The 20,729-nt window shown below is 56.7% G+C and overlaps 6 protein-coding genes across 6 annotated transcripts; 3 read left to right on the top strand and 3 right to left on the bottom strand.

The window, feature by feature from the left end:
• Positions 1–83: 83 nt before the first annotated feature.
• SCHCODRAFT_02521844 (uncharacterized protein) lies at positions 84–2,932 on the bottom strand (the record flags this gene model as incomplete). Its single annotated transcript, XM_003026232.2, has 10 exons — positions 84–307; positions 360–653; positions 842–1,169; positions 1,228–1,392; positions 1,463–1,609; positions 1,661–1,731; positions 1,781–1,949; positions 2,000–2,036; positions 2,087–2,204; positions 2,254–2,932. The coding sequence occupies 10 exons, from the start codon at positions 2,930–2,932 to the stop codon at positions 84–86; spliced, it is 2,232 nt and encodes a 743-aa protein (XP_003026278.1).
• Positions 2,933–4,105: 1,173 nt separating this feature from the next.
• SCHCODRAFT_02645921 (RNA-binding domain-containing protein) lies at positions 4,106–6,403 on the top strand. The gene is made up of 5 exons (XM_003026149.2): positions 4,106–4,339; positions 4,519–4,605; positions 4,657–4,737; positions 4,794–5,343; positions 5,395–6,403. The coding sequence occupies exons 1-5, from the start codon at positions 4,199–4,201 to the stop codon at positions 6,309–6,311; spliced, it is 1,776 nt and encodes a 591-aa protein (XP_003026195.2). The 5' UTR covers positions 4,106–4,198; the 3' UTR covers positions 6,312–6,403.
• Positions 6,404–6,860: 457 nt separating this feature from the next.
• On the top strand, positions 6,861–7,819 carry SCHCODRAFT_02558838 (uncharacterized protein). The gene is made up of 2 exons (XM_003026150.2): positions 6,861–7,409; positions 7,470–7,819. The coding sequence occupies exons 1-2, from the start codon at positions 6,900–6,902 to the stop codon at positions 7,479–7,481; spliced, it is 522 nt and encodes a 173-aa protein (XP_003026196.2). The 5' UTR covers positions 6,861–6,899; the 3' UTR covers positions 7,482–7,819.
• A 151-nt stretch (positions 7,820–7,970) lies between these two features.
• SCHCODRAFT_02595011 (uncharacterized protein) lies at positions 7,971–10,534 on the bottom strand (the record flags this gene model as incomplete). The annotated part of the gene is made up of 8 exons (XM_003026233.1): positions 7,971–8,945; positions 9,001–9,347; positions 9,405–9,699; positions 9,754–9,795; positions 9,845–9,934; positions 9,983–10,059; positions 10,117–10,200; positions 10,252–10,534. The coding sequence occupies 8 exons, from the start codon at positions 10,532–10,534 to the stop codon at positions 7,971–7,973; spliced, it is 2,193 nt and encodes a 730-aa protein (XP_003026279.1).
• Positions 10,535–11,055: 521 nt separating this feature from the next.
• SCHCODRAFT_0238763 (uncharacterized protein) lies at positions 11,056–16,539 on the top strand (the record flags this gene model as incomplete). The annotated part of the gene is made up of 14 exons (XM_050342518.1): positions 11,056–11,071; positions 11,123–11,565; positions 11,835–11,928; positions 12,121–12,683; positions 12,809–12,915; positions 12,944–12,999; positions 13,303–13,757; positions 14,020–14,146; positions 14,200–14,710; positions 15,059–15,069; positions 15,118–15,578; positions 15,970–16,241; positions 16,302–16,473; positions 16,525–16,539. The coding sequence occupies 14 exons, from the start codon at positions 11,056–11,058 to the stop codon at positions 16,537–16,539; spliced, it is 3,303 nt and encodes a 1,100-aa protein (XP_050196974.1).
• A 255-nt stretch (positions 16,540–16,794) lies between these two features.
• Positions 16,795–20,230, bottom strand: SCHCODRAFT_02645933 (glycosyltransferase family 39 protein). Its single transcript, XM_003026234.2, has 8 exons — positions 19,849–20,230; positions 19,645–19,797; positions 18,405–19,597; positions 18,197–18,354; positions 17,993–18,140; positions 17,617–17,938; positions 17,547–17,565; positions 16,795–17,493 (listed from the first exon to the last, which is right to left on the bottom strand). Exons 1-8 carry the CDS (start codon positions 20,106–20,108, stop codon positions 16,954–16,956), a joined length of 2,793 nt encoding a protein of 930 aa, XP_003026280.2. The 5' UTR covers positions 20,109–20,230; the 3' UTR covers positions 16,795–16,953.
• Positions 20,231–20,729: the final 499 nt, after the last annotated feature.

Here is a 20,729-nt window from a genome sequence, read left to right on the forward strand (position 1 = left end):
GCGTCAACGGCGCCCACAACTGTCAACTCAGGCTTCACGCGCGCAGTCCAGCTCATCCAAGGCATGTATTCGCACGTAACAACTCAGCGTACGCCGTTCACGAGCGCGGGCGTGCCCTTCAGCTGCTCCGCTATTCGTTGCTGCTCTGCTCTCCGCTCTGCCACCGCGTCGTACACATAGTGCACTGGCTGCCTCTGCCACGGCCGCTCCCTCTCCTTCTCCTCATCGTCCTCCTCGTCCTCGTTCCGCACATACAGATCACTACTGTGTTCCCACTCATCATCGTCGTTCGGCGCGTTCTCTGATGCTGCAGCGAGCGGATGAGCACGGAACAGCGAAACTTGATGGGAAGTACGTACCGTCTGGCTCTTCTTGCCGTCTCTTGCCAAGGGCCTTCGCACTCGGCTTCGAGCTGGGCTCAATGGGCGTATCGCACTGCTCGTCGATCTCTATGGCGACCGGTGTATGCCGCCCAATACTCAGACTCGCGACGCCGTCGAGAATGTTGTGATGGTGATGAGACTGTCCGTGTATTGGCAGGTTGGCCAACGAGTTGGGTGGGTGAGGCGGCGTTGCAGGAGAGGGTGTTCGAGAATGATGCTGTATCGAAGGCGAGCGAGGACCGTGTGGTGCTGCGGGTGGAGGCGCGAGACCTTCACCATGCAAAGTCATGGAAGTAGGACGAGAAGAAACACGTTCATGTCTTTCTTGGCGCATAGGCGAAGGTGTCCGCGAACGAGATGCACCGCTCGTTAGCGATGGTGGTATAGATGCTTCCGAATCCATTTGATGTAGTTTCTTTTCTCGTGAGCTTGCGCCTTATCTTCAAAAGTCAACGCACTCACATGCCGGTCCATCCTGGTCTCCTGTCGACTCCTCTTCTCCACTTTGCGCTCTTGAGCGATTCGTTTCATATCGTCGTACTGGTTCAGCGCCTCTACCAACTCAGCATTCGCTGCAAGTAACGCAGCCAGTAGCCGCTCTTCCACGGTTTGCTCGCTTGTATTGGAGTCTGTATCGGTGAGGATGGATGCCTTCGAGTCCTTTCGAGTTCTTGACTGCGGCTGTTCGTGGTCTCTTTGCACCCGTGAGCGCTCGGCGTTGGCAGACGCCCAGGGTATTTGCGCGAAAATGAGTTCTTGAGAGGCACGGCATTTGACGTAGAATTCCTAGCGAGATAAGCAGCCCGTTAGCGTACTTGGAGACTTCAACGCTGCCGAAAGCTACCTTGATGATATCTGACTTCATATCCTCGGGTTTGCGCATCATAATTGCCTGCGAGAGAAGCGACGCGTTGCCCTGCCCAATCTTGCACTCCGTGAATAGTCGCCGCATGTCTTCTTCTGGTGGTATGATGCGGTTATGCGACGGCGTCTTGTGCTTCTTGTGATGCTGTACATTGCGAATGTGATGACAAGGGCGAAGAGGATATCAGTAAGCGACAGGTATACCTCTGGCTGACGACTTCATATCGCACCTGCTGTGGCGAGGGCGGAGAGCTGTGAGTTGGTGGTGGTGCTTCGTAGTTGGCGGGGTGCCCCATCTGCGATGCGCGACCGCCGTTAGAGGGAGGCGTGAACATGACGTCTTCAGTGTCGAGTGGGACACCCTGGGCGTAACTCAGCTCTGCGGCACTTCATAGCCACCACTATGCGCATACCTCGTCCGGCTTGTCCGCTGGCTTGACTTTGCGCCACAAACCCCGAAAGCCTTCGTTCTTGCCGTCCTTCGCTGCAACACGTTAGCAAGAGACGGCCGTTAAATGCGATTCCGTACTCACTTCGCCCACTTGCATAAGCAGCTGCGGCCACGACATCAAGAAGACGCTCGCGCACGACGGGCGATGTGCGCGATGAAGTCAACACGTCTTCTAGGCTATCCAAAAACTTGCGCGAGGTGGTTTGCGCGATGAAGGTCTCCGAGGAATTACGTAGCAGTATCGCCCATAGCTGTTATACTCGTCACGGTATGCACAAATGAGAGAGGTTAGGACGCTTACCCGTGCAGCGGCCAGTTGCGCAGGCGGCTCGCCATACCTGAGCGGGAGATAAACACGGCAGAAGCAGATATATTGATGACCACATACTTGAACTCGCGCCTGAGTGCCCGAACCGCCTCCTTAGCAAGAGAATCGCTGGCAGATGCGCGTTCGCAGACTTCAAGCACGAGGGCCCAATCTTCGGACGATGTGGCCGTCAGGTAACCTATATCGTTATATTAGCAGAGATCTAGAGAGTAACGTTGTCTGCGCACCAATCATTCTCGTAAGCTCGCCATCGTCCTCCCTCTTGGTGTCCTTTGTCCGATCGCCAAAGAGATTGGGCTGCCAGAACCCGCGTTTCTTTTCCGGTTCCTTCGGCATTGGCGCGGACTGGCTGTGCTCTGACTGCGTCGTGACTTCATCTCGTTCCAAGGATGGCGGGTCGAGTGCTCGTAGGGTATTGGTGATAGCGCCGCCGTGCGCCTGGGGCTGCTTGCGTATCTTGGTCGTATCCCGCGGCGGCTCCTTCGATCCCACGGGCGGTGGCGACACCATGCTGATGGCGCCCTGCATTGAGCGTACGCTGTACGGCGACGGCGATCGCGGGCTCGCAACAGGAGGAGATGCGCCCGGGGGCAGGCTGCCGTGCGAGGATTGGCGGGAGGGCGCGAGCGCAGGTGCGTGGGGACTCGTGAACTCATCGAGCAGCTGTGACTGACGGACGACCTCCCAGTTCTCATCTTCGTTCGAGGGGCGCGGCGGGCGGCGATGGACGGGTTCTGGGGGGAGGTATGGGTGGGGCGGGGGCGCGGGAGCGTGGTCGGGCTGGTGGTGGCTGTCAGCTGCGCGTGCGGCGCGATGGGGCGCGGGGGCGGGGCGTACGTCGATGTCGCGCGAGCCGGGGGCGACGCGCGCGGGCTTGGGCTTGTCGCGGGCGAAGAGCTTCTTCATGCGCGCGGTGGATGGTTGGGGAGTACGAGAGCGCGCACGGATGAGACGCTGGGCGAACGCTGTCACCAGATGCAGTGTTGCCTCCGCACGTGTCGCTGAAACATCATCGATCCGCTTGCCCTTTTGGCCTCTCCCGCCGCGTCCTTTGTTCCTGACCTCCTTGTGAAGCCTGGGCGACCCTTCGAAACTCTCTGGCTTGGTGGACGCGGCGTGCTTACGAGGTGCTCAGACGCCAGGTACTTTCTCTATCCCTCGGTGCCTGACTTATTCGTGCAAGAGTAGTACTGATGCTGATCAACGATGGGGCACTTGAACTCTTACGACTTGTTGCCGGTCCATTGACTCGATATGACTTGTTCTCGACCATGATCAACAAGCAGCTAGTCTACGATGCAAAAAGACAAGGCGATTGTTCTATGGTCGGTGTACGACCGGTAGTCTTTCGACTCCGGCATAAATTCGAGGGAATATACCGCACGATCTGCGGGCACAGAGTTACCTTCGACATCGCTCCTCGACATCTTCCTTCGCCTGCTCTTCAGTGGGTTACGCGACCCAAAATCGCTTTGCTTCGGTATGATTGGGGCAACAGTAGTGTTCAAAGCATCATCGCCGTCTTGTCATAGACTCATAATCCCCTGTTTTGCGGGCTTGGTGGCGGATATCTCTCCGTATAATCGTCTATGATTGTTGCGTTTTAATGTCCGAGTACCCCATGGAAGGGGGGATGACCATGATCCCACCGTGTCAACAAAGAGAGCCTCAGGCTCCTGCTACATTCTGAGCATTCATGGGATCGTCACAACGTGTCTCTGCCCTTCTCCTAAGTTGAATGTTACCCACCCTCGCGGGATCGGCACGATCACCTCTTCGTAAGTAGAGAAAATAAGGCTCCTGTAAAGTGGACTATCCCTAAGGCGTAATAAGAAGTAGTACACGCACAGAGTCATTCGATGCATAGATCAAGGTAGAGGACGCTGACCTGACAGCAGCGACTGCCTAGGTAGCGCCTGCAGATGTAGGTCCAACCGCTTTACTTCCAAATCGAGTCCTTTCACCGACCTCCGGTTATCCCGGCCCGCATCCATCACCCATCAGAAACTCCACGTGCCACCTGATCAGTCCCGATCAAAGTGCTTTTCCCGAAAGTTTTAGCACTTGCGTCTCTTACCTCGTCCGCCCAGCTTCCCCCTTCCTCCCGGTACTTGTACCGGTTTTCCATTTCCTTTTCTTTCCTTTAACACCCTCCCCCGCCTTACGACTGCGATGGCTAAGGCTGCGAAGGGCGACGCGAAGCCTGCGAAGGTCAGCAAGGGCGACAAGGCCGCGAAGGTAGACAAGAAGGCGAAGAAGGAGACCAAGGCTGTCCCTACGGCCGCGGAGATCATGGCCAAGAAGGTCGTTGAGGTAGGTGTCCTGTCATATCTGCTGCCGATGCGGCCATCTTGAATGGAGAGGGAATGAGACGGGGACGTATCATACATCGTGCAAGATGCACGCTTGCTCATCGTGCGAAGAATGCTCCCACCACCTTGCCTCGGTCAATCCATCGGTGCTCTGCGGCTGATAGTTGACACCCATCCCAGAAGCCTGTGAAGGCTGACAAGAAGGCCGCGGCGGCGAAGGAGGCGAAGTCAAAAACTTCCACCCCGAAGAAGGCTGCTAACGGCAAGGTACGCACGCTCTGTCGATCATTATAGTTCCGTTTGCTAATCCCTCTCAAGGCTAAGGCCGCCGAGTCGTCCGACGACAGTAGCGAGAGTGACTCCGAGGAGGAGGCGCCGAAGCCGGCTACCAACGGCAAGGTGCGTCAGCTGTTCCCTCCCCTCCCATCACCCTCACTAATCCACGTATCTCACAGAAGGCCGCTGCTGCCGAGTCCTCCTCATCCGACTCCTCTGACTCCGAGAGCGAGGACGAAAAGCCGAAGGCCGCGCAGGTCAAGGCAACCCCCTCAAAAGCGGCCGCGAAGGCTGCGTCGTCGGACGACTCCGATGACAGCGACAGCGACGACTCTGACGCGGAGAAGAAGACGCCGGCCAAGGCCGCTGTAGCCAAGAAGGCCGCGGCTGCGGACTCGGACTCCAGCGATGACTCTGACGACTCTGATGACGAGAAGCCTGCCGTCAAGGCCACACCCGCGAAGGGCACGCCGGCGAAGGCTGCCGCTAAGGCTGCTGAGTCGAGTGACGACAGCTCGGACGAGGACAGCGATGAGGAGGAGGCACCTAAGAAGGCGGCGGCGAAGCCGGAGACGTCGTCTGACGACTCGGACTCAGACTCTGACGAGGAGGAGAAGCCGGCGGCGAAGAAGGCTGCTGCTGAGTCCTCGGACGACTCGTCTGACAGCGACGACTCTGACTCTGACGCTGAGATGGAGGACGGCACGAAGGCTGCCGCGCAGACCAATGGTGTGTACACTTTCTTCATCACTGCGGACAACATGTTGATGCGATTCCTAGGCAAGCGCAAGGCGACCGACGACGCCCCCGCAGCGTCCAAAAAGGCCAAGCTCGCCAACGGTGACGCCAAGGCTACCGGTGACGAGGAGGAGGAGTACACCTCCGTCTTCGTTGGCGGCCTCCCCTTCGATGTCGACAACGACCGTCTCCAGCAGGAGTTCGCGAAGTTCGGCGACATCGAGTCCGCGATCGTCATGATGGACCGCCAGACCGGCAACTCGCGCGGCTTCGGGTACGTGCACTTCGCCACGCACGAGCAGGCGAAGAAGGCGAAGGAGGAGATGGACGGGTACGAGCTCGATGGCCGGAATATCCGCACGGGCACGGCGACGAAGCCGCAGCCGAAGGGCGCGCACGACCCGTCGTCGCGCGCGCGCCAGTTCGGCGACAAGCCCAGCGAGCCGAGCAGCACGCTGTTCGTGGGCAACCTGTCGTGGTCAGCGACGGAGGACGCGGTGTGGGGCTTGTTCAACGAGTATGGTGTCAAGAACGTCCGTCTGCCAACGGAGTTCGAGACGGGCCGCCCGAAGGGCTTTGGGTATGTCGAGTTCGAGGACATCGAGGGTGCCAAGAAGGCGTACGAGGCCCTCGCGGGAGCTGAGTTGGATGGGCGCAACATCCGCCTCGACTACTCGCAGCCGCGCGACAGCAACGGCGGTGGTCGTGGTGGTGGGCGCGGTGGCTTTGGCGGTCGGGGCGGTGACCGCGGCGGCCGTGGTGGCGGTCGTGGCTTTGGTGGTGGTCGTGGCGGAGGCTTCGGTGACCGTGGTGGCCGTGGCGGTGGTCGCGGACGTGGTGGTGACCGCGGGTACGGTGATCGCGGCCGTGGCGGCCGCGGTGGTGGACGTGGCGCACCCCGGGGCAGCGCCCGCTCGGGTGCCGCTGCTGCGTTCGAGGGGAAAAAGATGACCTTCTGAGTGTCTTGTACTGGATAATTGGGTTCACGGTCTATCATCTATCATGCTTGTTTGTATGTCCATGCCATGCCATTATGTGCTTGCTTGCCTTCTGCTACTGAAAGAGTCCTCTTCTGTAATGTTCTATGGTTACCCGAGTATAAAGGTGGGTGAGTTCACCGATGCATGCAAGGCATCTCGCATGGATTCCGCTTTCGTACCGAGTACATCTGATCGACAGAGTCAGTAAATGGCTTGATCATCGCACAGCACCTGACTCTCGAAACTGCCGAACGTATATGGATGACTGCTACTAGTCAGTAAATGCGAAAAAGCGGGTGAGGCAGGTGGACGCCGTCAAGCAGCAGTGGAGCCGCAACTGACTCCCGAGCACATATCAATACCTCGTCAGCAGTGAGTGATTCCATATCGGTAAGCGCAAGAATAGTGGCTTCACGCGCGCTGGCGGATGGGGAGAGATGAACCCGTGACGTCCATGTGGCGCACGTGGTTTCCGCATGTCGTCGCGTATTCCGGCCTTGTCTCTTTCCTCTACCTTCTTCGAAGCACAGCTAACGTCCCTTGCGATCTCTCTCAAGTCAGTACAGGATGATTTCGACCTCGCTCGCAGTCCCCGACCTGCCCACTTCTCCCGCGCGTGCCGAGTGGACGCTCAACGAAAACGACGAAGATGTCCGACGCATGGTCATAACCCGTGGCTTGGTCAACCAGTCACCCGACGTGTACAAGGACTCGTTCGGGCGCGCTTACTGGCAACTTCCCGCATACTATGCTCTCTGCTACGTCACGTCCACGTCGAACATCTATTACCAGTGCAAGAAAAGGCCCATCGATCGCAACGGCAACCAGGCCTTCTTCGGTGACCGGTGCTTCACCGTCTTCATGTGGCTCGAAAGGCTGAAGGCGACACTTGGAGTGTCGGAGGACAAAGGCTTGGTCAAGTGCGAGCTCAAGGACGGGCGCTTGGTGTATGTGCTGGTCATCGCGGCGTCGGACAAGCCAGATACAATTCCGCGTCCAGCCGCACGTATTCAAAAGTTCAGGGAGTTTCTGGAACTCAGGATAGAGCCCGTCGTGCGGAGAGTTGTGCAGCCTCCGGTGCGTTTTCTCATCTCTCTCTGATTCTACGCAACTCATCTCAAAATTTGGACGTACCAGCTTTATGATTAACTCATTACAACGCCGCTTCGTGTCGACCAAGAGTTCCCCAACTCATTTCCTACTCACGTCCAGGCTTTCTATGCTTGTTACTCATCGTACCTGATCGCAGCTCGTGCTCTCCTCTGTGATGTAGCGTACGGAACCTTCTGAGCCTTGCAAAAGGGACAGGCAACGTCGATCCAGTGTGACCAATGGCAGCGATTGCTTATAATCTATCTTGTTCGTTGCCTGTCAAGTCACGCTATGCCCTTGATACTAATTTAGTTTACGAAAGAAGCGCTAAGCCTAGCAATTGAACGGATGACTCAGGATCACAGTTGAACTTCGCGCGGGCTGAACGGCGGGAGACAGGAATCCAGTCCATCGTCCATGTAGCTCACTCGGTCTTTCAAGTGCGATGAATAACTATGCAGAATAGATATTTGTGAAGATCATGGAGATCATACAATACATGCGATCCGCTACTAAGAAACCTAAGGAGTGCCACTTGAGTGCGGATCAGTGCGGAGTGGTCCTCGCGCGCTTCAGCTTGTTCTTCTTGGCGTCTTTCTTGCCTGGCGCGTTGAAAAACTTGACAGGGTGCGGCGCGCGAGTCGAGCGTCTGAGTTCAGAAGACTGCCGAGTGGACGTCGACGCCGCGGGCTGAGTAGATGTCGAAGCGGCGGGCTGAGCAGATGCTGAAGCACTGCGACGAGTTGGCACAGGCCGTACTGAGGCAGAAGCAACGGATTGAGTATCGCCACCAGCAGACGAAGGAGAACATGAACGAGACGGCCCCTCGGGTGGGAGTTCGGTACGAGCTTTCTTCCGCGGCGGTGCATCCTCGTCAGAGTCGGAGCTCTCGTAAGCGCCCGGATCCTCGTCGGCTTCAATTACGGGGGAAAGAGCCGAAGTGGCGACGTTAAAGTCTTGCTCGATGTCGGCAGCGGGAGGAGGATCCGCGCGCGCCTTGCCCTTGCCCTTGCCCTTGGTTCGGTCTTTTCCCCTCGAGCCCTCGTTCCCATTGTCGCCCAGCTTGCGCGTCATTGCTCTTGTCAGGCGAGGGGAAGGCGGAGGAGGCGGAGGAGGCGGAGACGGCGGAGAAGGGGGCGCAGGATTGGGCACGGAGTCGTTCTGCTCGTTGTCTTCTGCAGGCGGAGTACGTTGACGCTCTTGCGCGTTCAGCTGTTCTTTGTCGCGAAGGTCGCGCGCTTGCTGCTCCATCTCGTCGTGCTTGAACGTTTCATTGAGCCAGGCAACGAGCTTGTCTTCCCGACGGTTGCTCGCGTCGGACCCGTACCAGGTAGGAAGGGACCACGGCTGGACCCTGAAGGCAGGCCGCTCCTTCTTCGGCTTGGCGATGTCGGAGGCTACAAGCTGATCGCCCTTTGGCTTGCGTGTTGCGATCGTGTGCGTGTAGAAGTCGCCCGAGGTCGCGAAGAGTAGGATAGAGTTCTGGTGTTCCCATTGGGGGCTGGCGAAGAGGACGCGAGCCTGAGTGGGTGTCAGTGGGATATAATTCGTCGTTGTCTACACGGCCCAGACACACCTGTTCAATATTGTCAACTTGGGCCTCGTCCATGAAAACAGAGAATGAGTGGGACCACGGCATTGTCGTCTGCTCGGTCTCCTGGCGAGAAGGGAGGCGCTTGGATTCGGTGTTGACCAACTTGGTTTCATAGACCTTGTAGCCGTGTAAAAGCGAGATCGGGTTGAGAGGGATATCGAAATCCTCAGGGTCGGTAGGCGGAAGCTTCCTCAACTCGCGCTGGACTTCCTCCACAGATTGGAACACAGGCTGCTTGGTACGTTTCTTGGTACGGGTGGAAGGCTTGTTGGTCGAGATGGATTGCGAAGGCGCCTGTTCACTGCCACTGTGCGCATGCGCAGCGTTGTCTGAAGGCAATGTCAGCCTAAACCTTTCTCCTTCGAATATCTAGCGCGTTGACTCACCTGAGGCGACATCGCTTCGCGACTGTCGAGCCTGAACGGCGCTTGATTCCTGTAATCTGCACCCGCCATTGGACGGGACATCAGCCGCGGGGACCAGCGCATTTGTCGTCCATTCCTGTCGCTTCTTCCTTGCCGCGATCATGGCCTGAGGTGTATAGTCGGGGGAATAGTACGCGTTGATGGCGCTATCCGGTACCCGATGGCGGGTGCCACCGACAGCAGTCTTAGCGCTACCAGAAGGGACATGAGGAGCGCGAGGCACAATGCGCCAATCTTGAGCAAAGGCTGTGGTACTCTGTTAGACATTGTAAATGTATTGCTTCTCATTTGAATAGTGGGCCCAGCTTACAGGTCCTGCGCCTGTCTTGCTCTTTGCCAGTTCTTGAGAGGCCTGTGGGGGTTCAGTCGCTGTTACGAGACAGAGAATTGGAGGAGCACACCATCTGGACCACATTTGGTTGGACATTGCTGCTCGACGACGCCTGCTGTTGTGTCGTGGATTTTTCGTCGGGGACTTTGACTTTTCGGGACTGCGTAGAGTGTCAGTAAAAACACCCATGTGACAAAGAAGACCTCACGTCGAAGGTACGAGTGGCATCCATGCCATCGAGGGTATCAACATCAACAATGTCCAGCTCCCCTTCGAGATCGCCAGCTACAGAAGGAAGTGAGCGTCATGATCCCCAAAATTTTTGTACAAGCGCCAACTCACTGTCAAGACCTTCCGACTCCTGGTCAGGTATTCGTTCTTGAAGACCCCGACTGGACGGGTCAAAGGCCTCATCTTGAGATGGGACTGTAAAGCAGCGTGAGCTAAGGGGATGGTGAGATGCCAGTGTATACACACCTCCCACACCGGTATGCTCTTCCTCGCGAGTGAGACTATCGTCCGGATCGAGCCAGACTTCCACGTCGGCTAGCCGAGGAGGAGTGTGGCGGGTGTTGTGTGCCCAAACAGATTCTTGCGCAGTTCCGTAGGCGTTGCAATGCAGTCGCCTGCACATTCTGCCCAGTACGAGGTTCCAGAATCCGTGCCAGCGATCCTCAAAGTTACGCGGGTTCAGGTCGTATGAGAGCCCACACATGCGAGCGAACTCGAGGTGGAGATCTTCCCTGCTGAGGGAGGTCATGAGAAACGTGATGAACCAATGGGAGGAGCAAAGGTGAAGGGCATACCGGGCGACCAGCTATTATATGTACTCCGCCTATTTGGGCCTCGAGGCGTGCAAAACAAACAAGACACATTACGGATTGATGGCTGCGGACAAACATATGACTAGGACAATCGCGGGATGCAAACAAGTTGATGGGGATCTTGGCCCTGCCCCGGTTTTAGCCAGATTTGGGCAATAGCGAAATTAAGATGAAAGAGGGCTGTGGGGAAAGTGGCCATGGAAGCGAGGATAGAATGGAAGCGAAATGCATTCGTGGAGCGACCGCATGCCAAATCTAATGCTACATAACCCAGTGGCTGCGCTGAAACCGTCTGGCCCGAGTTTGGCAAGCGATGCGGGCCAATGCAATGAGGCGAACAAACAAACAAACGCACGCTGATGTCACACACGTGCCGTTCAAATCCGTGACTGCGGTCACCAATTTCTCACGAACGCGCCTTGTTCTGATCTCCCATCCCGCACGCCACACTTCTGCCATGTCCTCAGAAAGAGGTGCGTAGGCAGTCTTTCTTGTCATAACCGTTCATTTAACACAGCTTTTAGAATACCTTTACACGTTTGACGAGAACGACGACGACCCCACGCTCATGGTCATCACCCCGCCCCTGTGCACACAATCACCCGAGGGTCATATTGACGCATATGGTCGAACATACGCCAAGTTCCCATCCTTCTTTGGCCTCTGCTACGCTGTCTCCACGAACCACATAGTCGACATGTGCAAGCGCACTGGCGACGGGTACTACGGTGACCGCTGCTTCACGATCATCAAGTTCTTCGAACGACTGGAGGCAGCCACCGGAGTGAACCGCGACAACGGCATCCATCGGGTGGAGCTTCCGAGTGGATATATCGCATACCTTCTGGTCATCTCCTGCTCGGATCAGCTAGAGACTTTACCGCACCCTAAGAATCGGATTCAAAAGTTCAAGCAAGTTCTGCACACCAACAGAGATCCCATCCCGCGCAAACTTGGTCAGCCCAGGGTGCGTCATATGTTCTATCTTCTCATCTCGATCACTGACAATCCTCCAGATGTACGACGCGGCGTAGGCTATGTGGTTTTTCAGTCGGAAGTATCTCGGGTGGATCTCCTGCTATGCTGTATATTGCTTTACCTGCTTTCTCGTTGTAATGCATGTCCTCGCTATGTCGGCTTTCGTTGCCACACGCTATGTATCATTCGCGGACTTCCCCCGTTTCGTGTGCTCAAGTCTCGTCGTTCCTCAACACGTAAGGCTCATCGTCTCTGCAGATGCCCTGTAAACACGCCCAGCTCCCGGTCATGGAGATTCAGTGCCCCGTCGTTCCCCACTGGATTTGGTCTCTTGAGCGCGTCGCCCGAGCACGTGGCAGTCACGTGAGGTAAATGCCCTCGATGTGCCACAGCGTCACGCAACTCATATTACTGCTACATTCATTGTATTTTATCATTGGAACAGATCCGCATCATCGCTCGCATATCGCACGCGTCTCGCTCACCGGCACCTCTCCGTGCTGACTAGCAGCTGGATTCGAACATCCAAGAGTTTGCTGCGCACGTGGCACGAAGCTCCGTGGCTCCGGCGGATCCCACGAACGCGCCTTGTTCCCTACCCTCATCTCCCCCGTTGCACCGAGAGAAATGGCTTCCCTCTCCACCGTGCCGACATCCTCCGCTGGAAAAGGTACCTTCACCTTCGACGAGAACGAGGATCCTCGTCTCATGGTCATCACACCACCCATGTACAATCAAACACCCGTGCCGCACACCGACTCGCATGGTCAGACCTACTTCCAGCTGCCTCCATACTATGGTCTTTCCTACGTTGTTACGACCAACAACATCTACAACATCTGCAAGCGCACTGGCGACGGGTTCTACGGCGATCGCTGCTTCACCATCATGCAGTTCTTCGAACGACTGGAGGCTGCCACCGGGATTTATCGCGACCACGGACTTCACCCTTACGAGCTTCCGGATGGGCGTACCGCCTATATTCTTTTGATCTCTAGCTCAGACAAACCAGACACCGTCCCACGCCCTGCTGCACGGATCCAGAGGTTCAAAAGGATATTGCATACGAAGCAAGAACCCGTAGTGCGCTCATTCACACAGCCGAAGGTGCGTCAGCTATCATATTCTCTGACCGCGCGCTTACACGCAGTCGCTCAGATGTACCCACCTTGAGACGCGTGTATAACGCTTTAAATCAAGTGGCCGTCCTATGCATGCTATCGTGTCTGTAGAATTCCCTCTCCGAGCTTTCCCTGTCCTCTCCTATTTTACACGAATTCTTCTTCTCGAAAACCTTATGTATAATGCGTGCGAAACTGCAGAGTGATCGTCTTTCACTGTACGTACACTCCGCGCGCGCCTTCCAGGCTCATCGTTCATATCGCAGAGTTCACGTCGACGGTAAAGCAACGATGCTTGAGGGGTGAGGTCTGGGAGAACTCGTAGCTGATGCTTAGCGCCTGTTTTGTGCTGACAAGCATCCAAACACGTCGCTTTTTGGCTCGTGCGCGTCACGCGTGTGAGAAGCGTGGTCAGCCGCGCATCGAAGCTCGGACCTCTTTTCCCTGATCTTTTTGATTATGTCATCGCATAAACGCACCTTGTACTCTTCTTTCACCACAACCTCAAACACATTCGCGCCTCAAGCACTTCCGACCATGGTCTACGCCGAAGGTGACTCGTCTGTCCGCTACCTACGCGTAATACCCTGTTGACATTGATGCAGAAACCTGGACTCTCAACGAGAACGACGACGTTCGACGCACTGTCATCACGAAAGGGATGATCGGTCAAAGGCGCAACCTGCATCAAGATTCATTTGGTCGCCACTACTGGCAATTCCCCGACTACCATAGCCTCTCCTACGTCACCTCCACGACGAACATCTATCACGAGTGCAAGAAGAGGCGCGTCGATCACAATGGCCAGAGAATCTTTTACGGCGACCGGTGCTTGACTGTGTACAAATGGCTTGAGCGCTTGGAGGCCGAGCTTGGTGTTACGGAGGGTAATGGCCTGTACAAGACCGAGCTCGATGATGGGCGGCTTGTCTACGTGCTTGTCGTTGCTGCTTCTGAAAAGCCGGAAACCGTGCCGCGCCCTGCCGCGCGCATCGAGGCGTTCAAGAAATTCCTGAACACGAAAAAAGAACCCAGGGGGCGTCGAATGATTCAGCCCAGAGTGCGTACCTCATATACTCCGGAAAGCGCGTGCTTAATTCACCTTCTTTCAAAGCTACCAGGCTTGAGCCACTTATGCATTCCGACCATCGCGTGCGATGGAATCGGTTATACTAGGCTGCCGCTAAATGCTTTCTTTCTGCATCTGTCAACTGATACTTACTGTCGTTGTACTTATGTACTGCTTATTGGCTGCTTCGAATGCCATCTCAATCCGTTCTTGGGCTGACGCCGTGTCGAAATTTCGTGGTTCTGACACGAAGGGAGTAAACTTGTGGCCATTTGCTCCCGTGGCATTTGGCTCCGCGATGGGTGCCCATCATTTCCCACGTCCGTACCTTGTCCCGAACCTTTACATCGCACGCCACATCGACATGTCTTCGGCCAGAGGTGCGTCGATAGACCTCTATCAACCCATCTTGCCGTCTCAAAGACCTCATCAGCGCCCACCTGCACGCTCGACGAGGACGACGAGGACATCACGCTCATGGTCATCACTCAGCCCTTGTGCAAACAGACCCCCGAGGTTCACCGCGACTCGGACGGCGCTCCATACACCCAGATGCCGTCTTTCTTCGGTCTTTGCTACGCCACCACCACAAACAACATTTACAACATGTGCAAGCGCACCGGAGACGGCTTCTACCGGGATCGCTGCTTCACGCTCATCAAATTCTTCGATCGACTCGAGGAAGCTCTTGGTTTAAGCCTTGACAACGGCATCCATAGGGTAGAGCTTCCGAGTGGGCTTATTGCTTATGTGCTCGTAGTCTCCTGCTCGGACAAGGCGGAGACCCTCCCGCGGCCCGCGGCTCGAATTCGGAAGTTCAAGGCCCTTTTACACACCGAGAGAGAACCGGTTCCGCGGCAGCTCGTTCAGCCTAGAATGCGTCGCCTGTCATCTCTCCAAATCTTGCGCACTCACTCACCGGTCTTCAGATGTACGCGTAACAGGTAAGCTGGTGTCATTGTGTCGAACGCTACATCCTCTTCTCAGCGTTGTCAGCTTCGATCTCGTCTGTACTGTATGCTACGCGTGTCTCTTTCTTCCTAACAAAGCTATCTTGTTTTACGTCCATCCTACCAACGAAATGATTTGCTTACTTCCTTGGATGGGATCTGCGTTAGACAGAGGGTGTCCGTCGGCGCGTCGCTCTCTGATCTTTCTCGAGCGCGCCACCCAGCCACGAGGTAGTCACGAGAATGTCGCTTATGCCTGAAATGATGCCAGCGGCGTCGCGTAGCTCGGATCCTGGCCGTCACCTCGCCATATCCGCCACTCAACTGAACTCCCGACATGAGTATGGAGAGAGGTGCGTGTGTTCCCTCGTAAACCTACCGATCGTCTGACCTTCAGCCAGCCTCCACATGGACATGCGACGAGAATGATGAAGACGTCCGCCGCATGATCATCACACCCGGGATGATCAGCCAAAAAGCAAATATCCACCGAGACTCGCTCGGTCGTCCCTACTCACAACTCTCCGACTACCATGGCCTTTGCTACGCCATCACGCCATCCAACATATACAACATGTGCAAGGCCAGGCCGAAAGACCGCGAAGGCAACAAGTGCTTCTACGGTGACCGGTGCTTCACCATCTACAAATGGTTCGAGCGATTGGAGGAAGCGACGGGTATATTTCGCGGGAAGGGCTTGTACGAATGCGCGCTCGATGACGGGCAGCCGATGATGATACTCGTCATTTCCTGCTCGGATAAACCGGACACCATCCCACGCCCCGCGGCGCGCATCAAGGCATTTAAGGATTTCCTGGGCACCAAAAGGGAACCAATGGTCAAGCGTTTTGTGCAGCCTAGGGTACGCTTTCCCTCACTTCCTCATTGCTTTCGCAATGACAGTCCCTCAGATGTATAGCGCCTGAGCTGGCTGCGTGTATCTGTCTTGGATCTGGAATCTAGAAGGGCTTGCCGCTATGCTATCTAATTGCTCTCTCGCCACTGTATAATACCCATCCTCGTCCTTGTGATTAAACACGATGCTGCCGACAACCTCGGCGCGTGGTGATTGTTACTTTTTGGAATCTTTGAACGATCATGCAGGTCGTGTCTCTTTCTTCATCGTTAGCACGGGTGATCTTGATTGACCGATGTTGATCTTTGAAGGTGCGTGACGCCCATGTGGCATCCGGCTCCGTGATTCCCACGCGCGCTCCTTGTCCTCTACCTTCATCTCTCACATGGCATTTCAGAACATGGACACATTCTCAAGCTCGCCGGCATCTCACGAACACCAGTCTACTTGGACCTGCAACGATGACGATCCCGACATCCGACGCATGGTCATCACTTGCGGCATGATAAACCAGAAAGCTGAGGCGCACCGTGACTCGCTTGGACGCCATTACTGTCAGCTTCCCTCTCATTATGGCCTTTGCTACGGCATCACGCCGTCGAACATATACAACATGTGCAAGGCTATCCCGATGGATCGCGACGGCAAGCAATGCTTCTACGGCGACCGGTGCATCACCATCTACATGTGGTTCGAATGACTTGAGACGGCCACTGGAATATCGCGCAGAAATGGCTTGCACGAATGCCAGCTCAAAAATGGGCAACCAGCTATGTTGATGATCATCGCTTGCTCGAACAAGCCGGAGACCGTTCCACGTCCCGCTGCTCGCATTGAGGCATTCAAGACATTTCTTTGCATTGAGCGAGACCCGGTGGTGCGCAGGCTCAACCAGCCCAAAGTGCGTTCTGCCTTGTCTTCTGTTTGCTGTGCGTTAGTGACAGTCCTTCAGATGTACGGCCTCTAAGTTGGCGGTGTACTGCTCTAGTGACTAGAGTCCCGTTAATAGCACGCCTTCTTCTTATGCCATCTTTTTGCTATCTCGTCCCTGCAAAATACCCATTCAAGTTCCTCCCTGCGCCCTCTCGCTATGACCATTCATGTTCACAGGTCGTACACATTGGGGTAGACCTGCATTGTTATTCTCGGATGATATATACGTCTCGCTCACCGGCACGTCGTGGTGTTATGAGCGTCCTGGAGTGACTGATCAGGGAAACCTCGCAGTTCGTCGTTTGGAGGATCGAACGTCAGATGCCCCGGAGACGGCCGAGTATCATTTCAGCCAGGTCGTTCGCACCCCATCTGCCCTGCAAAGTCCGTTCATATGCACTCCTGGCAGATGCGCAAATAAATACATCAGTATCTCAATGTACTTTTATCATGCAGCCGCATCCGCGGCCTCGGGGTACAACTCCTGCGCCACCCGGTCAGCTTCGACCTCAGCCTCGCCCGCAGGGCCCGCCTCCTTCTTCTCCTCTGCCTCCACCGGCTTCTCAGCATCGGCAGGCTGCTCCACTTTCGCCTCCTCAGCCGGCACCTCCTGCGTCGTGCCCTCCGCCACCGCGGCCACCGTCACCTTCTCCTCCACCTTTTCCTTCCCCTGCTCCTGCACCGGCGCGCCCTCCGGGTGCTTCGCCCCGCCCTCGCCCTGATTTGTCAGCACGGAGCTGATCTGCTTCTCCTCCTGCACGACCTCGACGCGCTCCGGCGCCGCGGCGCTCTTCACGTCCTTCTTCTCCTCGTTGAAGATGTTGCGCCCGGGCTCGACCTTCGCGCCGATTGCGGACGTGTGCGGCTCTTCCTCCGCGGGCTTCTCTTCGTGCACGACGATGGGCGCGCGCCCGCCGGGCTCGCCGCCGACGGTGGCGACGCTCGACTTTTGCGGCGTGTGCGGGATGGTCGTCTCGTACTTGGCGTACTGGGGAGGGAGTTAGCTAGCTATTCGGGAAGGGGCCAAGTCCCGCCACCCACATCGTCAAAGAAGTCGTTACTGGCAAGATATGGTGAGCGAAAAGGTTCACAGCGGATGCCAATCACATACCACGAGAAATCCCACGTCTTCAGCCACCTCGCACTCTCGCACTGCTTCTTCGTCCACGGCGTGCCATAAGCCAACGGGCTCAGATGGTTGAAGTTCGCGATGGCGACCAACAGCAACAACGCAGCCACACCCAGCCGATAGCGCGTGCGCAGTGTTGACGTCAGGACGTCAAAGACGACGCAAAGAAGAAGGATGGCGAAGTACAAAGCAGGTAGGTAGTGGTGGAGGAACAACTGGCGGCCCATGAGGTAAAAGGGGAAGTAGTGCAGCGCCCAGCCCATGAAGAGGAAGCCACAGAGGCCGTCGTACTTGAGGACCTTGCCTAGCAAGCCAAATCAGTACCGTCAACAGAACCTGAGAGAAGGGGTCAGCGTACTGTTGTCCATATCGCGGTAGCCGCGCTTGGCGCGCAGGATGACGAAGGCGCGGAAGGCGACGTAGGCGAGGACAGCCGCCGTGCTCAGCCACCACAGCATAGGGTTGCCGATGAGGTAGATCTGGCGGTGGTCCTTGACCCAGAAGTTCTGCGGAGATGTATGTTAGCGATGTCTGCCCGTTGGAACTTGTGAAATACACGCACGATGCCACGGCGCAGACGCGGCCAGGAATCAGGGCGCGAGTCAAACGTATGACGGTCCGTCAAACCCTGGTTCGTTGTCCACATAACCTGCTGCAGCTCCCAGAACTTCGAGAGGAAGCCCGGCAGGCGGTAGTTGACCTTGGGCGCGTCGTCTGGCACTATCGAGGTCCTCAGCAACTCGTCCACCTCTCACGAAGGTCGCACACACAGTTGGGATGCACATTCGTCTCCACGAACCACAGCGAGTTGTCGCGCACCGCATTCTTGTTGCACGTCACCTCCTGCTGCTCCCAGCCCCAGTCCGGCAGCTTGACCTTGTGCGAGAACAGGTAGCACCCCTGGAGCGCATGCCGCAGCCTGAACGTCGTCCGTAGGGTCCGCACGCGCTTGTACGACTCCTTATCCCTCCGATCCCCATGCTCAATCTCCACAATCCAGTCATCATTCGCGTCCCCCGCAAAGTTCGCCATCCCATACGCCGACACCTCGTTCTGGAAGTCGACGTCGCTCACGGGCGGGCGGATGTCGTGCGAGTGCAGGTTGCGCTGCGTCTGGATGTGGCGCAGCTTGATGCGCGTGCCGTGCGTGAGGTACGCGACATCCTCCGCGTCGCGCCACGCGTCCCAGTCCTCCGCCGTCGCGTTGATCACCGCCCACTCGTTGTTCGAGTCGCGGTGCGGGTAGAGCGTGACCTGCTGCTGCTTGCTCCCGCCCGGGTAGTTGTGCGGGTGCGAGTGGAGGTAGCCGCCCTGCGTGTTGACGTGCCGGATGGTGACGGTGGAGCCGATGGCGACGTCGGCGAAGGTGTCCGCCATGTGCCGCCCGGAGAGCGTGTGCTGGAACTCGGAGGACATGAACCCGTCGCCGTCGCCCGAGGACTGGAGGATGGCGAAGTGGATCTGGAACATGGACATGTAGAAGAGGATGGGGATGACGATCAGGCACAGGGCGCGCGCAAGGAAGTGCTTGACGAACAGCCTGGGCGGCACGCGCAAGTCACCTAGGAGCTGCCATAACTGATAGATCGTGCTGAAGCCGACCGTCGCGACCGTAAACAGGCCCACCCACTTGCAGCTCAGCACCGCACCAAGGGAGAGGCCCGACAGCGCGAGCCAGGCCCACCACGTCTCCGTGAACGGCTGGTGCTTGTCCTCGTTGCAGAAGCCAGCCCAGAAGAAGATGCTGAGCGCGGTGAAGAAGATGAGCGGCGAGTCGAGGAGGATGTGGCGAGACTGAGTGACCATCGCGTTCTCGAAGATGATGAAGACGGAGGCGAGGAGCGCGGTGGTCGCGCGGCAGTCGAGCGCGCGGATGGTGAGGTAGGCGAGGGGTACGGTCGCGACGCCGAGGATGCCAGGGAGCATGCGCATGGCGACGTAGGGGGTGGTGTCGTCGTAGACTCTGAGGAAGGATTAGACGCGGGTCATACAAGTGAATTGAAGACTCACTTTGCAATGTCCTTGAAGTCAAAGTGCCCATCATATCCAAAGATGAAGGCAACAAGGGTGATCAGCAGCTTCGCCAGAGGGGGATGCACGTCCATAAAGTACTGCGTCTTGATGTACTTGCTCGCGAACTTGCCAAAGTGGACCTCATCGAAGCTAGATGCGCGTCGTCAGTCGCAGAGTCGAGGAAGAGAGACGGACACGCACACAACACTATTCGGCCATGATATATGCCAGAGGCGCACCCAGCAAGCAAGCCCAATGATCGCCAGCAGCAGCTTCCATTCGCCCGACGTCAAATGCAGACCGCCGGGCGGGAAGTACTTGCGGCCCGGCGCGTACCCCTTCGAGGCTGCCGCTCTCCTCTCGTCCGCGTCAAAGTGGTCCTGTCTGTAGGTGAGGGGGTAGTCCTTGTACTTTGGAGGTGAGGGCGCCCGCCGCGCGCGGAAGGTGCCCGTCGGCTCCATGGTTAGAGGGTGAGGGTAAAGGAATATAGAGCCCTGGGTGAGGTTGCTGGGATTACAGACTGGAATACAGTAGAAGGATCGTGGAGGGAGTTGGCGCAGACAAGATGTGAAAGTTCTGGTTCAGCGAGATCGCGCGCACGGCCTGCGGCTGCGCGCAACGTCGGCATTTGCCGAAGGGCCTTCGAACACGTCACTTTCCTTCTGCACGCCGAATTTCTTGTCCTATTCCAGTTCTGATGCCTGCATGGACGGCGCAAATATAATTGCTTCTGTCTACGCTCTCTCTTACCGTCCTCAAAGCTGCAGGCACAATCAGTCTCGACGGCTTCGAAATCCACCCAAATTCTGGAAGCTGCACGATGCAATCATTCGATGTTTTCGACCTTGAGATGAGGCTCAGGTATAGTCGTCACTGAGCCATCTCTAGATCTGGGCCTACTGTAAGGATGGGATATGGCTGCTGCAAAGTTGCTCAAAGTCTCCATGTCACGAACCCGAACCGTGACACGTGGGCTTCTGATCGGTCCGAACAACTATCGCATTTCCTTTTCCGTCATCTCCTTTGTTCTCTCATCTGCCCGCCGCATCGTTTCCCTGACTACCGCCCACTCTCGCGCATAC

Source organism: Schizophyllum commune (assembly GCF_000143185.2).
Source record: "Schizophyllum commune H4-8 unplaced genomic scaffold SCHCOscaffold_18, whole genome shotgun sequence".
Classification (NCBI taxonomy): domain Eukaryota; kingdom Fungi; phylum Basidiomycota; class Agaricomycetes; order Agaricales; family Schizophyllaceae; genus Schizophyllum; species Schizophyllum commune.

Bases quoted from the DNA above. Each gene is read 5' to 3' on its own strand.
- SCHCODRAFT_02645921 (XM_003026149.2), top strand. From the start codon at position 4,199: ATGGCTAAGGCTGCGAAGGGCGACGCGAAGCCTGCGAAGGTCAGCAAG. The intron at 4,606-4,656 runs GTACGCACGCTC...ATCCCTCTCAAG, and splicing joins AGAAGGCTGCTAACGGCAAG to GCTAAGGCCGCCGAGTCGTC. The intron at 4,738-4,793 runs GTGCGTCAGCTG...CGTATCTCACAG, and splicing joins AGCCGGCTACCAACGGCAAG to AAGGCCGCTGCTGCCGAGTC.
- SCHCODRAFT_02645933 (XM_003026234.2), bottom strand. From the start codon at position 20,108: ATGGAGCCGACGGGCACCTTCCGCGCGCGGCGGGCGCCCTCACCTCCA. The intron at 19,798-19,848 runs GTGCGTGTCCGT...ACGCGCATCTAG, and splicing joins TCATGGCCGAATAGTGTTGT to CTTCGATGAGGTCCACTTTG. The intron at 19,598-19,644 runs GTGAGTCTTCAA...ATCCTTCCTCAG, and splicing joins GACTTCAAGGACATTGCAAA to AGTCTACGACGACACCACCC.
- SCHCODRAFT_02558838 (XM_003026150.2), top strand. From the start codon at position 6,900: ATGATTTCGACCTCGCTCGCAGTCCCCGACCTGCCCACTTCTCCCGCG.